General features: G+C 42.0%; 2 protein-coding genes across 3 annotated transcripts in view; both read left to right on the forward strand.

Moving 5' to 3' along the window:
* Positions 1 to 3,249, forward strand: part of LOC129093793 (sodium/hydrogen exchanger 9B2-like) — a 4,289-nt gene extending 1,040 nt beyond the window's left edge. The window contains exons 2-8 of the mRNA XM_054601916.1: positions 1 to 26; positions 102 to 208; positions 288 to 437; positions 580 to 688; positions 810 to 946; positions 3,131 to 3,184; positions 3,238 to 3,249. The exon at positions 1 to 26 is cut by the window's left edge and continues 68 nt beyond it. Of these exons, the coding sequence (XP_054457891.1) occupies positions 1 to 26; positions 102 to 208; positions 288 to 437; positions 580 to 688; positions 810 to 946; positions 3,131 to 3,184; positions 3,238 to 3,249 (595 nt within the window). The remainder of the gene's footprint in view (positions 27 to 101; positions 209 to 287; positions 438 to 579; positions 689 to 809; positions 947 to 3,130; positions 3,185 to 3,237) is intronic.
* A 1,639-nt stretch (positions 3,250 to 4,888) lies between these two features.
* LOC129093067 (sialoadhesin-like) lies at positions 4,889 to 12,743 on the forward strand. Of its 2 annotated transcripts, XM_054600964.1 has the most exons (9): positions 4,889 to 4,942; positions 5,233 to 5,271; positions 6,806 to 6,920; positions 7,558 to 7,706; positions 10,968 to 11,207; positions 11,288 to 11,560; positions 11,678 to 11,917; positions 11,993 to 12,175; positions 12,342 to 12,413. In XM_054600964.1, exons 1-8 carry the CDS (start codon positions 4,897 to 4,899, stop codon positions 12,160 to 12,162), a joined length of 1,272 nt encoding a protein of 423 aa, XP_054456939.1. In that variant the 5' UTR covers positions 4,889 to 4,896; the 3' UTR covers positions 12,163 to 12,175; positions 12,342 to 12,413. The 2 variants fall into 2 exon arrangements, with proteins under 2 accessions (XP_054456939.1, XP_054456940.1); XM_054600965.1 differs by lacking the exon at positions 11,993 to 12,175 and having other exon boundaries at positions 12,342 to 12,743.
* Positions 12,744 to 15,000: the final 2,257 nt, after the last annotated feature.

The raw sequence follows: 15,000 nt of genomic DNA on the forward strand, positions 1-15,000 counted from the left end.
CTGCCTTGGAATCGCCTTCTCCACAGGTCTGTAGAGCACAATATGCTCCATTCTACTTTACTGGGTTCCATCGCGTTCTACATGCTGTGTTTGTCCTGCAGGTTCTACGTGGATGAACATACTGAAGGGTCTTCTGGAGGTGGTGGGAGGGGTCATAGCCGGGCTGATCCTGGGTCTGCTCCTGTGCTGCTTCCCCAGTAAAGACCAGGTGAGAGTGTGGTTCTATTTAGATCCTAAATGTAATTTATTTAGTTCTCTAAATGTCCTTTCTGTCCGTCCGTCTGCAGGAGGACCTGGTGTTGAGGAGAACCCTCATGTTGTTGGGTCTGTCCATATTCTCGGTCTTCTTCAGTCACGTTATTGGTTTTGCCGGAGCGGGTGGTCTCTGCACGCTGGTTCTGGCCTTCCTGGCTGCTCTGGGCTGGAAGACCGACAAGGTACCGCACACCAGAACCACATTAATCTGGATTAAACACCTGGATTCAAACATCTGTTCACACAGCCTCAGCATCTGTCTTTAATGCGATTGAATGTGTTCAATCCAGACTGTGTGAGCTCAGTGGTTCTCTTTGTGTCCAGGCCCCGGTGGCCGCCATGGTGGGGCGCTCATGGGACGTGTTCCAGCCGCTCCTCTTTGGACTGATTGGAGCAGAGATCACCATAGCAACCCTCAGCCCCAGCACCGTGGGTGAGAACCACATCTATTCTCAGTTACCAGGAACCAAGTGGACCATGTAACAAACAGCCTGAACTTCCCAAAGCTTTTTAACCAGGTTTTACTCTCTCTGGTGTTCTGCCGGTCTCTTCAGGTCTTGGTCTGGCCTGTATCGGCACCGGTCTGGTGATCCGGCTGCTCGTCACCTTCCTGCTGGTTCATTACGGAGGATTCAACCTGAAGGAGAAATTCTTCATCGCTGTGGCCTGGCTGCCCAAAGCCACCGTACAGGTCTGTGTCTGTGTGTACCACAGCATAGAACCCCTAGAACCTCAACACAGACCACAAGAACCACCCAATGACCACTAAAACCTTCTATATGACTGCAAGAACCTTATAAATGATAACATAACCACAAAAAGGACATCTAGAATATCTTAGAACCTTCTAAAGGACACCTACAGGAACCCCACAACCACCACACTGAATATATAAGAAGCCCCTAAAGGATACCTAGAACCTCCTAAAGAGCCCCTGGAATCATCTGCAGAACCGCAAGAACCTTCTCTGTGACATTACAACAAAATCCTCCTCACTGACCATTAGAACTTCCAAAAGGACCCCTAGAACCTCCCCAATGCAATAACAACCGTAGAAACTTCTCTATGACAAAAACCTTAAATATGACTTCTACAAGCGCCTTAAGGGCGCAGAACTCCTGTGTCACAGTAAGAACCTTCTAAAGGACTATTAGAACTACCTATAGTACCCCTAGAACCTCACCAGTGACCACAGCTACCAAATTATCTATAAAAACCTTTCATATGATTCTTATAACAACATTCTTAGAAAAAAAATTGTAGGAGAACTCTTTTTTGTTCCTGGGTAGAAACTCAGGCCTTCAGGAAATCATGTTTGGAACCATTATTTGTAGGCGCGCACCTATAAGACCAAGAGCTTCTTCAATCACCATTAGAACTTTCTAAAGAACCACCTACAGGACTCCTACGACCACATCAGTGACTACACAAGAACCACTTAAAGGACTAACAGAACCTCCTAAAGTACCCCTAGAATTCATTAACTGATTACAAGAACCTCATAAATAATGACTCTGACCATCAAAGGACCTCTAGAACCTCCTCCAATAGGGGCCTACTGAATGACCACTAGAACCCGCTAAAGAACCTCGTCAGTGAGAACATTAAACCACCTGTAGGACATGTATGAGCATTTACATCTCCTAAAGGTGTCCCTAGAACCCTCTAAAGGACCACCAGAACCTCCTTAGTGACAACATGAATCTTCATACGTTACAGCAGAGGTCTTCAACAGGGGGTCCGCGACCCCTAGGGGGTCCGCGGAGATACTGCAGGGGGTCGTGAAATTTTTGGTTGATTAGACAATTTCTAATATTTTTTAAATATTTCTTTCGCCCCATTTTTTTCCCACAAATGTATATGTCTTTAAATGCACATTAACATGAATCCAACATATTGTAGGAGTGGATAGATGGAGGCAGAAGATGTTCTCTTTCAGTCAGAAATGCACACATTCAGACACACAGACTCTCTCCAGCCGGTTCACTCACAGACTAGCCTGGACCTGTCACTCAAAGAGGAGGCCCCGCCCCTCTCTCTGCTGAGCCAATCACGAGGCCGCATGTCACATGCTGGCTCTGTCAGGTTCCCCGTGATTGGCCGAGAACCTATTCAGTCCCCAGCTGACTAAGATCCCAGACACAAGGACTCACTCTGCAATGTTATTTGAAAAGAAGATACCATTGTAAAAAAAAAAAAAAAAAAAAAAAAATTAAGAAACGACATTTACTTCACCCACGAATCCTTGTGCAATCATTTTTGCAAGATATTCCTGGCTAAAAAAACTGTCCCCCTACATGTATGTTTAAAAAAAACAACATGAAACTGTCCATTATTTTCATAGTTCAGTATTGTATGCAAGATAACAGGTATGTTTATGCATGGCAGTGGCACTCACTCATTTTCGTTTCCACATTTATGTTTAAAATAAAATAAAATTTGAATAGCTTGTGTGAATGATTATCATGCAATTGACAGACAGTGTTGATATTGGCATTGGTATCAGTTGACAAGGTGTGTTTATAAACGGCAGTGGCACGGCCACCCTACTCACTGTACCTCCACATGTTTAAAATAAAAACATGAATATATGAACCTGTGTATAATATTGAATGCACCATAACAAGGTATGTTTATACATGGCACCAGGCCCAGTTTAATATAAAACACAATTTTATACAATATATATAGTAGGGGGTCCCTGCTCCAACTCTCTATCAGTTTGGGGGTCCTTGGCCTGAAAAACGTTGAAAACCCCTGCATTACAGGTTTAATGTAGCCTCAAGCGTTATGGGTTCTAGTAGTGATGTTCATGGGCATTCAGCTGAGATAAGTCGGTTTATAAATGTCTGATATGTGTTTATATGTTTGCCAGGCGGCTATCGGCTCCAAGGCTTTCAACCTGTTTCTACTCAATATGACTCCACTTGTTTCTTTAATTACTTTATTTCAACTTGATACCAACGAGTGTGTGTCCTGCAGTCTGTGGCCTGAAAGGTACAAAACAACAACAACAAAATACTCTAAATACTATGATATACTACTATGATATACTATTATGTATATATATATATATATATATATATATATATATATATATATATATATATATATATATACAGCGGGTAAAATAAGTGTTGAACACGTCACCAATTTTATTCAGTAATAGAAAGAGTAAAGAATATAGTCTGGTCAGATGAGACCAACATGGAACTCTTTGGAGGCCATAATACACACCATGTTTGGAGGTCAAATGGCACTGCACATCACCCCAAAAACACCAGACCAACAGTGAAGTTTGGAGGTGGAACATCCTGGTGTGGGGCTGTTTTTCAGCATACGGCACTGGCAAACTTCATATCATTGAAGGAAGGATGAATGGAAAAATGTACCGAGACATTCTTGATAAAAATCTGCTGCCATCTAGCAGGATGATGAAGATGAAACGAGGGTGGACATTTCAGCAAGACAATGATCCCAAACACACAGCCAAGGAAACTCTCCATTGGTTTCAGAGAAAGAAAATAAAGCTGCTAGAATGGCCCAGCCAATCACCTGACCTGAATCCAATAGAAACTCTATGGAAAGAACTAAAGATCAGAGTTCATAGAAGAGGAACACGGAACCTTCAAGATTTGAAGACTGTTTGTGTGGAAGAATGGGCCAAAATCACACCTGAGCAATGCATGCCACTAGTTTCTCCATACAGGAGGCGTCTTGAAGCTGTCGTTACCAACAAAGGCTTCTGTACCAAGTATTAAATACATTTCAGTAAGCGTGTTCAATACTTTTTCCCTGTGTCATTCCATTTGATTACACATAACTTAATTTCTGAACGTATTTGTTTGGTGTTCTTTGTATGTATGGATTACTTGGGTTGTTACCGACATCTGGTGAACATTTCATGTCAATAGCACCTTTAGAAATATATTTACTGAGAGAAATGGTGACGTGTTCAATACTTATTTTACCCGCTGTATATGTATGTTAATAAGCTTAATAGGAGCTGGTATGTTGTTACCTTCGGACGGAGCCATGCTAGCTGTTTCCCTCTGTTTCCAGTCTTTATGCTAAGCTAGGCCAACCAGTTGCTGGCTGTAGCTTCATGCTCAGATAAAAGAGTGGTGGCAATCTGAACATCTGACGCTCAGCAAGAAAGAACATATTTCCAAAATTGTCACACTTGTCCTTTAAAAGAAGTAGTAAGTGAACGGTTTGTGAAGTAAGTTTATGTCTGTGAACTAAATCAAAACATTAGATTTTCTTTAATGAGTTTGTCTGGATGAATTATCTTTTGTAGCCATCTTCACTGCAGCTGTCCGTTGTTCTTTAAGGATGTGGTGTCAGATCGTGAGACGATCTTTTAATCAGACCAACAGGATGTGAGCTTTCTCTTTTTGTTTTCTGCGTCTGTTTGTTCACATGAACACGTAACAAACAGCAGAAAGTGATGAGAGAAAGCAATGGGAGACGAAAACATGCATAAAATAAATGTTAATGAATGGAGTTGTATGAAGAATATATGATATGTTTTTCTACTAGACTTTCTGCTGTGCTCACATCCTCCTCCCACTCTGAACTTGTGGTTTATATTAACAGGATGTTGTCACAACGCATTTTCTGCCAGTCAGACAGTCAGTGATGCTTCAGCCTGCAGACACCATGAAGGCAACTCTGCTTTTCCTCCGTAAGTAAAGAAAACTTTAATAAAGATGAATATTTTGAATCTGCAACAAAACAAAGTGAAACTATCAGTTAGGGAACAGAGATGTATTTTTTTTTTTTTTAAATCAAGATGTGGAATTGTTAAACTAGGAATGAATATTTTAGGTGTGATTCAGTTGAAGTAATATATGTTTCCACACACACACACACACACACACACACACACACACACACACACACACACACACACACACACACACACACACACACACACACACACACACACACATTGACCTGTGACTGTTGTTTCAGTGTTGTTGAGCGTCTGCCAGACGTCTGTCCACAGTCGGGGTAAGTTTCAAGTCTCATGTCTGGGTGTTTGATTCATTTCTTAAACAGGCCCTATTATGATATTCTCCGGGTGCATATTTTTATCTCCAGTTCCAGTTACAACATGTTTACATGAGTTAATGCCCATAATCCTCCTTGTTCTTCTCATCATTCTATCCTGCAGCACCTCTTCTCACCCTCTCTCTGAAACACTCCGTTGTAGCTCCTCCCTCCAGAAAGCAAAGTCTGCTCTGATTGGTCAGCTAGCCCGCTCTGTTGTGATTGGTCAACGTTTCACATTTCAAAAAACTCTTCCTCCAGAACTTCAGCTCCATCTCTCTCTTTTCTTGTTTGGTCATAAAGTTACATTGTGACCTCATAAAGTTACATTATGACCTCATAAAGTAATATTATGACCTCATAAAGTTACATTGTGACCTCATGATGTTACATTTTGACCTCATAAAGTTACATTGTGACCTCATAAAGTAATATTATGACCTCATAAAGTTACAGTGTGACCTCATAAAGTTACATTATGACCTCATAAAGTTATAGAAGTGAAGGAGAGAATTCAATGGAGCCGTTTCAGGAGCTCAGGAGCTTCTGAGGGGGGGTAACTCCTTTTAGGCGTGGACTTCAGGTTTTACACTCGACAGACCTTTTACATGTACAAAAATATATAACACACTAAAGAAGAGGGAAAAGTAGAAAAGCATAGAGCATCAGAGGTCCCTGCGGCCGATCGACCCGGTCACAGCTTTTTTCTGTCCTGACCCCTCAGTGGTGGAATGAACTCCCCACTGACCTCAGGACAGCAGAGTCACTGCCCATCTTTAGGCGCAGGCTGAAAACTCACCTCCTCAAGAAGTACTACCCTGAGCCTTCCTCGTAGCACTTATTGCACTCGTATTAGTTTATTGCACTTATTGTATTCATATTCGTTTCCTGCACTTATCCTATTCGTAGTAGTTTGTAGCACTTATTGTTTTCGTAGTAATCTGCCTCTGCACTATACTTTTGCTCTGGCTTATGCTTTGAGATGCTTGTTTAAGAAAGGAGATGCACTTATGACTTCTGGTGACTAGTAGTTCTCTTGAATACCTATGTTGAATACACGCTTTGGATAAAAGTGTCTGCTAAATGACTGTAATGTAATGTAATGTAATGCATAATAGGGCCACTTTAAAGCTTAAACCTCAAAGATCTTCTTCGTTCTCTTTGTCGGTACTCACAGGTGTCTTTTTGGATCCCTGCTAAATTTAAAAAAAAATTAAATGCACATTATGATGTATTTGTACTTTACTTGAGTATTTTTTCCATTTTCTGTTACTTCAACAAAGGTAAATATTGTACTTTAAAGATTTTACGAAATAAATCTGCTGTTTGATGGATTTGTTGACAAACCAAAGTGTTGGACACATTTACTTGTTGGCCTGATGATGTAGTTATTACAGCTCATCTCACCACCATCCATCCAATAATAGTTGAGTTATTTTAGAGTGGAAAGAAAAAACAGCATTTTCTGATGAAGGTTTTTGTTTTTCTCTCCCAGCCTCTGTGACAGTCACCCCCAATAAGTCTCAGTTTGTAGATTATGACAAAGTCTCCGTGAGCTGTGAGCAGATGAGCTCCGGTGAATGGACAACGTGGAGATGCACCACAAAAAGGTCAGTTTACCACCAAATCACCAAACGCATCACAGCCATGTTTGTTTGTCTGAACAACAATAAGACACAATAAGTCCCTACAAACCTTTTAAATACAGAGGGATGTTTCGCTCTTTTAAACCATGTTCAATGGAGGATAAATAAAAAAAATCTCAAAGTGAGACGTTTGCTGATTAAATGGAACAACGAGGTGCATAAAGACATTTTCTGTTTTCACGGGTCGTCGTCACAGCGGCTGTTGGTTGATCTACAACCACAAGACAGGAACGTCAATGTTGGATAATTCTGTGAAAACCTGTGTTACATTCAGTCATAACGTTTTTAAATGGAAGTGGTATGGTTAACATACTACACCACATTTACCTTCTTCATATTCTGTATTTGGATTCTCATCAGCTCTCAACAATGTGGTCGCTGTAGTCGTCGTGTTCTCTGCACAAAAAAACAATAACAATACAACTGATTTAAGTCAAACAGAGTCAATTAAACCAAGATGTGACAATGAAGTGTCAAAGTTTCACAATAATCAAAATGCCAACGTGGAGCCATGAGGCTTATTTTTGCTGTTAAAGGGCAATTACACAGAGTTGTTCCCACATGTGTAAACCATTGCTGAACTGGTTTGATGTGTTCCCAGTAAGACTGTGACCCAGTGTGGAGTGGGCTGGGGCAAGCAGAATTCCTCCACCTGCGTCATCAACTCAGTCAAGCAGACCGACAGCGGAGTGTACTGGTGTCAATCCAAACAGGGAGAGAGCAGCAACACCGTCAACATCACCGTCATTGGTAAGAGTCATGTTAGAGTCATGTTAGAGTCATGTTAGAGTCATGTTAGAGTCATGGTTAGAGTCATGTTAGAGTCATGTTAGAGTCATGTTAGAGTCATGGTTAGAGTCATGTTAGAGTCATGTTAGAGTCATGTTAGAGTCATGGTTAGAGTCATGTTTAGAGTCATGTTAGAGTCATGTTAGAGTCATGGTTAGAGTCATGAGAGTCATGTTAGAGTCATGGTTAGAGTCATGTTAGAGTCATGTTAGAGTCATGTTAGAGTCATGTTAGAGTCATGTTAGAGTCATGTTAGAGTCATGTTAGAGTCATGTTAGAGTCATGTTAGAGTCATGGTTAGAGTCATGTTAGAGTCATGGTTAGAGTCATGGTTAGAGTCATGTTAGAGTCATGTTAGAGTCATGTTAGAGTCATGTTAGAGTCATGTTAGAGTCATGTTAGAGTCATGTTCATGTTAGAGTCATGTTAGAGTCATGTTAGAGTCATGGTTAGAGTCATGTTAGAGTCATGTTAGAGTCATGGTTAGAGTTAGAGTCATGTTAGAGTCATGTTAGAGTCATGTTAGAGTCATGATTAGAGTCATGTTAGAGTTAGAGTCATGGTTAGAGTCATGGTTAGAGTCATCCGATTTTGGTTGTTAGAGACATCCACTGTCATCCAGATTAGAGTCATCGGGCTAGAGTCAATTATGCCTCTTTCACCTGCTAGAGTCATTTTAGAGTCATTCAATATAGATTATGGTTCAAAAGTCAAATGAGTGAGTTGTCCTTTCGAGTCATGGTTTGGGCCGTTGTTGGCCGTATAGAGTCATTCTTAGAGTCATTGGTCAGGGACGGACTTGCGTTAGAGTCATGACGGCATTAGAGTCATTTCCGTTAGAGTCATGTTAGAGTCATGATTAGAGTCATACCTCTGACAGTTAGAGTCATGTGACCTTAAAAAATGTATTCAGCTGAGTTTATTATTTTAGCCCCACCCTTTGATAGCAGACAAAAAATTACATCGTGAGAAAAGTGGATTCTGAGGATAAAACCCCGTTGGCTCCCATTCATTCTGGACTCGCCTAGTCATGGTTAGAGTCATGTTAGAGTCATGTTAGAGTCATGGTTAGAGTCATGGTTAGAGTCATGTTAGAGTCATGTTAGAGTTGTTAGAGTCATGTTAGAGTCATGTTAGAGTCATGGTTAGAGTCATGTTAGAGTCATGTTAGAGTCATGGTTAGAGTCATGTTAGAGTCATGTTAGAGTCATGGTTAGAGTCATGTTAGAGTCATGTTTAGAGTCATGGTTAGAGTCATGGTTAGAGTCATGTTAGAGTCATGTTAGAGTCATGTTAGAGTCATGAGAGTCATGGTTCAGAGTCATGTTAGAGTCATGTTAGAGTCATGTTAGAGTCATGGTTAGAGTCATGTTAGAGTCATGGTTAGAGTCATGGTTAGAGTCATGTTAGAGTCATGTTAGAGTCATGTTAGAGTCATGGTTAGAGTCATGTTAGAGTCATGTTAGAGTCATGAGAGTCATGTTAGAGTCATGTTAGAGTCATGTTAGAGTCATGGTTAGAGTCATGTTAGAGTCATGTTAGAGTCATGGTTAGAGTCATGGTTAGAGTCATGTTAGAGTCATGTTTAGAGTCATGGTTAGAGTCATGTTAGAGTCATGTTAGAGTCATGTTTAGAGTCATGTTAGAGTCATGTTAGAGTCATGAGAGTCATGGTTAGAGTCATGTTAGAGTCATGGTTAGAGTCATGGTTAGAGTCATGTTAGAGTCATGGTTAGAGTCATGGTTAGAGTCATGTTAGAGTCATGGTTAGAGTCATGTTAGAGTCATGGTTAGAGTCATGGTAAGAGTCATGTTAGAGTCATGTTAGAGTCATAGAGTCATGGTTAGAGTCATGTTAGAGTCATGTTAGAGTCATGGTTAGAGTCATGGTTAGAGTCATGTTAGAGTCATGTTAGAGTCATGTTTAGAGTCATGGTTAGAGTCATGTTAGAGTCATGTTAGAGTCATGGTTAGAGTCATGAGAGTCATGTTAGAGTCATGGTTAGAGTCATGTTAGAGTCATGTTAGAGTCATGGTTAGAGTCATGGTTAGAGTCATGTTAGAGTCATGTTAGAGTCATGTTAGAGTCATGGTTAGAGTCATGTTAGAGTCATGTTAGAGTCATGGTTAGAGTCATGTTAGAGTCATGGTTAGAGTCATGTTAGAGTCATGTTAGAGTCATGTTAGAGTCATGGTTAGAGTCATGTTAGAGTCATGTTAGAGTCATGTTAGAGTCATGTTAGAGTCATGGTTAGAGTCATGTTAGAGTCATGGTTAGAGTCATGGTAAGAGTCATGTTAGAGTCATGTTAGAGTCATGTTAGAGTCATGGTTAGAGTCATGGTTAGAGTCAAGACGTTACAGCAAAACCGCACAAATACTTCCTCTTCTTCTTCCTGTTTCAGGACGCCTTTCATTCTACGGCTCAACCACAGATTTGTCCTCTATTCGTCATCATTAATATGTTTCCTGATGGGTCTTTGTCAGTGCTGGTTGTTGATTAAACTAAACTCTTACAATATGTGGAGTCAACATGAGTACACAACAAGTCTTTGTCTTCACTTCTATGACTCACATCAATTGTTGACTCTACTTCTCTCTTGATTTATTCCCTCAGTAAACATTGTAAACATGAGTTTATGGTCTCAATCTCTAGTTTCAAGTCTTCTTCAATACAGCATGATGTTCATTTAGTAAATGATGCTCCATTTAGAGTCAAACAGACCATAAAGCAGGGGATGCTTTAGGGCGGGGCTACACACTGATTGACAGGTCGACACCACGGCGTTTTCACGACTTAAAACCAACATGGTGCAGCCAAAAAACAAGATGGTGACGGCTTAAAACCGAGATGGCAATTGCAGTATCAGTACTGTCATGGTCGGGGCCATAGATTTAAACGTGCTCTCAGTCTGATAAAGGATCAATGAGTCAGGCAGACGAGGATAAAATATGCATTTTGGTCATTTTGCCAATAAACTGGTTGACAATCCGCCTAATCTACTCTCAAATCACCTACTGCATTAAATCCACTTCAGAAAACAGAAAGAGAAATGTGTCCTCTGTCCTTTCCTTGTCTTGTCTTTCTTTACTTTGTTATAGTTGACCTCTGACCTGTAGGAGCCATTGATCAAACACATCATGTTCAGGTTCAGCCTGTGGAGTCAGTGTTGATGGAGCTGTGTGTGGACGATGAAACGCTGTAGTTTGTCTCTGTGTTTAGGTGGACCAGTGATCCTGAGGAGTCCTGTCCTCCCTGTGATGGAGGGACATGACGTCACTCTGTCCTGTAGGACAACGACGTCCTCCAACCTCCCAGCTGGTTTCTATAAAGATGGCTCCTTCATCAGGACTGAGCCTGAAGGTCACATGACCATCCAGCATGTTACCAAGTCTGATGAAGGCCTCTACAGGTGTAACATGACAGGTGGAGAGTCTCCACCCAGCTGGCTGCTGATGAAAGGTAAAGATCAGGATCTTCAGTCCTCTCACTGGTCTTCACTCCCTTCCGTATCTTGATCTATGGTGACGTTTTGTCCCCAGATGATTCGGACCCGGTCTCGCTCTCGGTGTCTCCTGACTCCTCTCAGCTGTTAGAGTACGAGAATCTGTATCTGAGCTGTGGCGACAACAGCGGCTCTCACGGGTGGAGGGTCAACAAGTTCAATGCGACTACAATTATGTCCAGCTGTAAAGATGAATGGAGGAATCAAACCACTGTCGGCTGCTTCATCCAGATGGTCAAGCACAGCGCCACCTACTGGTGCGAGTCTCCTGCAAAGCAGCGGAGCAACTCTGTCAAGATCAGCGTCACTGGTAAGAGCAACATAAAGATACACCTACAAACTATAGGAACCACAGAGGAACATACCAACACATCCTCTGTCCTTCTTCAGGTTCAGATGAAACGCTGTAGTTTGTCTCTGTGTTTAGGTGGACCAGTGATCCTGAGGAGTCCTGTCCTCCCTGTGATGGAGGGACATGACGTCACTCTGTCCTGTAGGACAACGACGTCCTCCAACCTCCCAGCTGGTTTCTATAAAGATGGCTCCTTCATCAGGACTGAGCCTGAAGGTCACATGACCATCCAGCATGTTACCAAGTCTGATGAAGGCCTCTACAGGTGTAAGATGACAGGTGGAGAGTCTCCACCCAGCTGGCTGTCTGTCACAGGTGAGGAGGTCACCTTTGATTTCACCAGTTCATTCACCCAGATGTTCACCTGACCAGGTGGGATTCTGTCTACAGGTCAACCGACATCCACGGCCCCGCCCCCTGCCTCAACATTGACTCCTCCCTCTACATCAGAACCGCCCCCTTCCTCAGCCCCCTCCCACCTTGTGTTCAGACTGGTCTGCCACCTTGTGGTGTTCTGTCCGTACTGCATCTCAACTTTCATCGTGGGGTCTTTATATTGACACAAGCCCAGAGGTATCAATCAATCAATCAATCAATCAATCAATCAATCAATCAATCAATCAATCAATCAATCAATCAATCAATCAATCAATCAATCCTGTGTTTATTATTGACAGTTGTTTCTAACAGAACTCCTCATGTTGATCTACATTCTCTTTCTAACCTGCTCTGAATGTAGGAAGTGACCTGCCCGTCTCCATGGTGATGACCCCGCCCACTCAGGCTGAGGAGGGATTGGATGATGACTATGATGACATCATCACTGCTGCCGCCACGGAGCATCACTTCTGAGATTTAAACGCTTCTTATCTTCTAATTTAAGCATCTCTGTGAGAGCAGGTAGCTAAGTCAGGTTAACTGAAGCCTGTTAACTCAGAGAAAGACTGACTCTGTTGAACTTAACTCAAGATACAGAATGTTCTGCAGAGCGGTCGACGTGTTTTTGGTCCAAATTAAAGCTGATAGTTCAGATTCTGCTGTGAGTCGTGTTTTCTCTGTTAATATCAAGTTAACGAATTCTAAAATCCTTCTCACTTGTTATAATAAATATATGTAATTTATAGGGCTATCAAATAAAATATTACAATACAACCATCAGTGATAGACATATTTTAATCCAAAGAGTTTGAACATTTTAATTATTGTGTTGTTTCTACCACTAGGGGTCGCCCAAGGCAAACATGTTCATTTGTTATTCATACTGAATAAAAGTTTTTCAGCCCTAAAAGTTACAACTGTGAAGCCAAAAACAATCAAGAAACAAAAGGAAACACATCAAAGCAACAATTAAAAACAGTCAACTGTGACAATAAACTATTCTGACTGAAAAGTTCACTTTAAAACTTTATTGATAAAACATTAAAACTGTATTACAGTAGCAGTTTACATTCATGTTTGTCTAAAATGTCTTCACTTTATCATTTTATCCTGTTAGACATTTGTGTTGAATTGTCATAATTAAAATATGGATTATTGAGGGGGTTTACTGGGGTCACGGTGACCTTTGACCACCAAAATCTGATCAGTTCATCTTTGAGTCCAGGTGGACATTTGTGACCAATCTGAAGAAATTCCCTCCAGGTGTTCCTGAGATATCGAGTTCACGAGAATGAAAGTACGAACAGGACAGATAATCTGAAAACACAACGCCTCTCACGCCTGTCGATGGCGCTGAGACATAAAAACATACATTAAAAAAATAAAGACAACATTAAGAGAGAAAAAGTTTAGAAATGATGCTGGGTGGTGACGTCAGCGATGACATCAATTAAGTATACTGATAATCAGCTAATGCTAGCATGCTAACGTGCTAAGCTAAGACGGTGAACATGGTGAATGTTACACCTGCAGTATTGCAGCCTCACAGAGCTGCTGGCGAGGCTGCAGACTCCCACGAGAAGCTCAGTGTTACCTGAAGGCCTGTTTCGATATACGGACACCATGAGGACGGTGGAGATGCAGTACGGGGAGAACACCAGCAGGTGGCGTATCACTCCCAACACGGACGGGCGGAGTCTGCAGCCGATGAGGCCGAGCCGCGTGGGTCTAGAAGAAACAAACACACCTGTTCAGGTGAGTGTCCAAAACAAGAATTCCCTCATTTGTTGCTTTACACTCACTCAAACATTTGTTCACAGCCACATTATGAAACACACTTCACCAATAACAGGAAAAGTTTCAAATAAGGTCATTTAAATCTCCACGACTGCTGACTGTGTTCTCTTTCTCTCTAATGTAAGTAAATCAATAATTAAACCCAAACCCACAGAGGAGCATTGCTGTACAATAACAACATTTTTCATGTTAAGATGGCATGAAAAATATGCCCCTGGAGAATATCATAATAGGGCCTGTTTAAGAAATGAATCAAACACCCAGACATCACATTACATTCCATTACATTACATTACATTACATTACAGCAGACGCTTTTATCCAAAGCGACTTACAGGAAGTGTATTCAACATAGGTATTCAAGAGAACTACTAGTCACCAGAAGTCATCAGTGCATCTCCTTTCTTAAACAAGCATCTTAAAGCATAAACCAGAGCAAAAGTATAGTGCAGAGGCAGATTACTATGAAAACAATAATTGCAACAGACTAATCCGAATATAGTAAGTGCTACAAACTACTACGAATAGGATAAGTGCAGTAAACTAATACGAATTCAATAAGTGCTACGAGGAAGGCTCAGGGTAGTACTTCTTGAAGAGGTGAGTTTTCAGCCTGCGCCGAAAGATGGGCAGCGACTCTGCTGTCCTGAGGTCAGTGGGGAGTTCATTCCTCCACTGAGGGGTCAGGACAGGAAGAAGCTGTGACCGGGTGGATCGGCTGCAGGGACCTCTGAGCGACGGGGCAACCAGTCACCCCGAGGCAGCAGAGAGGAGTGGTGGGGGGTGTAGGGCTTCATGGTCTGGAGATAGGAAGGAGCTGTTCCTCTCACTGCCCTGTAGGCACCAGAGTCTGTAACTGGATGCTCCTACAGGGAGCCAGTGTAGAGAACGGAGAAGGGAAGTTGTGTGGGAGAACTTGGGTCATTGAACACCAGACGTGCTGCAGCTTTCTGGACGAGCTCCAGAGGTCTGATGGCCGACGCCGGGGCTCCAGTAGTGAGTTGCAGTAGTCCAGGCGGGAGATGACCAGAGCCTGTAGAGCACCTGCACCGTCTCCTCAGGGAGGAAGGGGAGAATCCTCCTGATGTTGTAGAGGAGGAGTCTGCAGGAGCGTGTGACCGATGTAATGTTTGCTGAGAGCGACAGTTGGTCGTCCAGGATCACACATACAGACACACAGACATGAGGCTTGAAACTTACCCCGACTGTGGACAGACGCTCAA

This window comes from Anoplopoma fimbria, chromosome 7, assembly GCF_027596085.1.
Source record: "Anoplopoma fimbria isolate UVic2021 breed Golden Eagle Sablefish chromosome 7, Afim_UVic_2022, whole genome shotgun sequence".
Classification (NCBI taxonomy): Eukaryota; Metazoa; Chordata; class Actinopteri; order Perciformes; family Anoplopomatidae; genus Anoplopoma; species Anoplopoma fimbria.